Source organism: Plasmodium cynomolgi (genome assembly GCF_000321355.1).
Source record: "Plasmodium cynomolgi strain B DNA, scaffold: 0225, whole genome shotgun sequence".
In the NCBI taxonomy this organism is placed as follows: Eukaryota; Apicomplexa; class Aconoidasida; order Haemosporida; family Plasmodiidae; genus Plasmodium; species Plasmodium cynomolgi.
This window is the reverse complement of record NW_004192796.1, coordinates 1-2978: the sequence shown is the minus strand read 5'-3', so window position 1 is coordinate 2978 and position 2978 is coordinate 1. Positions and strand designations below refer to the sequence as shown.

The following is a 2978-nucleotide window of genomic DNA, read 5'->3' as shown; positions in this document are numbered from 1 at the left end:
CTAATTTGAATTGAATCGTTTGTTAATTAACCTTATTTGACTTTGAAAATATTGTCTTACATAAAAGAAAGAATTCCTCTTTTTTCGTAGCAATATTTTATTTTACATTTCTGCTCCTACTTAGTGATAAAACTCTGCATTTTTCGCTAAAAGAAATGCCGCATTTTAATTATTTTCTTAAAAGTTACATTCCTGAATTTCTGAATGTAGCTACTTGTTTAATTCTCGCTCCAGTAAATTCTACAATTTACGCTTCTTTTCTTTCCTTTTATGAAAAATTTCCCAAAAAAAAGTACTTTATATAATTTGCCTTAAATATGCTATATTATGCTATGCGATCTAAAATAATTTTCATAAAATTAAATTCTTTTTTCTTTTAATACCAAAATGCCATTTTTAGTGACGGTAAAATGATTGTTTGTAAAATAAGATAAATGAAAAATATAGAAAAAAGGAAAACTCCAATTTTTTAACGCTACCATTTGTATATTTATCTAGTAAAAATTGCCAACAAAATTATAAATAGGATGATGTTGACAATTTCTGGTATTTTTTACCTTCTATACTTATGTAAATAATTATGCTTAAAATTGTTGTATTTTGTTATGTTACATTTCGTCTTATTTAGCATTTTTTTCCCCTAATTTTTAACACTAAAAATGCGTCAATTTTTTGTTCTCATATAAATTATATTTACTTAAGTGTGAAAATTTTTTTTAATTTTATTTGAATAATTTTCATTTAATACTATCAATTCTTTTAACCGCATTACTATAACAGTAATAATAATTTTATTCCCCATTAAAATTATTGCGGAATATCCCCAAATAGGGTGACATAAGGATTATATATTATACAGAAGTTTTTCCTGCATAATTCGTAAACCGCGATATATACAAGAAAAACGGGAAGGTTTAAAGGTAGCAAAAGAAAAATATATAATGTTTATTATTCTTTAAATAAACGTCTTGATGTAGAATGGTTTCTATGTTTTTAACACCGTTGTGGTGTAACGTACATAATCATTTATGCTTATCTGTTGGATCGAATATTGTAAACCGTAAAATATGACAACGTATTTGCTACGGTACAGACGAATGAAGAAAAAAATCGTATGCTTCATCAGAAAAAAATAAAACAATACCAGTTTTTAGTAAAAACATCATAGATATCATATTCTTTGATGTAAAAACAAAGATTGTAAAAGAGGTATTTTCGCAAACATGGAAATAATAAATTGTTTTGTAGGGTACTGTTAAAAAATATATGCATATTTGATAGTCTTACCCATTTGTACTTTATTTTGTCAACAGAAGCAACACGCTCACGAAATTATCACCGTCAAGTATACGTTATGAATAATATATATAGCTTTGCACAACGTAGTATTAAAATCGTATTATACGCTACACCCCCATTAATCTCATTATTTAAGACATAGAAATGCGTTAAATGGTGAAAAGGAATATTAACGAGTTCGTTTTTGAAAAACTCTACGGAAATGGTAAAATATACCAATTTATATCATTTCTCAATGTCTTTATTTATGTCTAACAAACTGAAGCAATTTAATAATTCCCTATTGCGAAATGATAAATTGCCATAATATAGATGTCTACCTATAAAAATGACTTATCCAAATTATTTACTAAAACGAAATAAAACGGAAAATTTGTTATAATTACAATTAATGCTTAAACAATGCCTGTTATAAGTTTTTCGACCTTTAGAAGAGATGTAACTACTAATGTTGGCATAGGCTGTTTAAATGTAAAAGATGATATTGAAGTTGAACTTAGTCATAAAATTTCGAAATTGGACAGTTCAAATGGTACTGAAGACATTCGTCAGAAATGTGAAGAAATAAATAAATTCTTAAATGAACAAAAGAATGTTTATAATGTGTGTTATGAACACCGTTACAAAGAAAGTTTGTGGTATACTCCGATAATAATCAAGAAAATCTTATCAGAGTCTACGGAATATAATAAATGTCCTCAAAAATGGACATTGGAACCAGAAGAAGCCACTAAATTGACAGTTAAAGAGGAAGAATCACATGATGAAAATGAAAAACAAACAAGTGCAGAAAATATTTCTGAATTTCCTCAACACTCTGCACTACCAAGAAGTTCAGATTCAACTCCTGATTTTGGAACTGATCAAAAAACAGATCATCTTAATGTATCTCCTGCTGTCGAGGCACTCCCCCCAAATCATTCTTCTTCACATGATTCTCAAATTACAGAAGAAAATTCTGATAAATATAATATTATAAAATATATTACTGAGGATAATATAGTTTTACCCGAGGTGTCTGACAATCATGCTTTGGGTGATACGAAATTTTGTGTTGAAATTTTTGATAACGTTGAAACAGCTGATACGTATTCTTATGGTGATGGATCTGTTAAATATGTAACATGCGAAATTAAACCAGATGATGAAAATCCCGCAAACCATATTACATTTAAGCTGCTTCCTAAATTAACTCCACATAGTCCAGATAATAATTCTAGATCAACAAATAACCCTCAGCCGAATAACTGTATTGGTAATTCTCAGTTAGGTGTTTCCACGCAACTTTCATCTGTTGAATCTCATACAGAGAGGTTACCTTTTATAAAAAGTAAATGTTCTGAAATAGGTGAATATTCTCTCTCAGAAAAATCCCCTGAAATTCAAGTTTACCCTAAAAAACATGTATCTCGTGAAAAGGAGAAAACTACCGAACCATTATCAACTTCAACAAAATCATCAGATATTCACATGACTTCAAATTCTGGAGAAGATTCACAGGGACCTTTTAATTCTGGTAATGCAGATACAATAAAATAGTGTTTATGTTCGAATCAATCAAATAATTATATACATTATGATGAAGGAATGACACTATATAATAATCCTAATTTTAATATTTCTTTCGTTACAGATGGAACAAACATTACTATAAATGGCGAAGAATTAGATATTCTTGA

At 28.3% G+C, this 2978-nt stretch overlaps 1 protein-coding gene across 1 annotated transcript; it reads left to right on the top strand.

Annotated features, from left to right (window-relative positions):
- Positions 1–1701: 1701 nt before the first annotated feature.
- On the top strand, positions 1702–2278 carry PCYB_003100 (hypothetical protein; the record flags this gene model as incomplete). Its single annotated transcript, XM_004227731.1, has 2 exons — positions 1702–2083; positions 2130–2278. 2 exons carry the CDS (start codon positions 1702–1704, stop codon positions 2276–2278), a joined length of 531 nt encoding a protein of 176 aa, XP_004227779.1.
- Between the last annotated feature and the right edge of the window lie 700 nt (positions 2279–2978).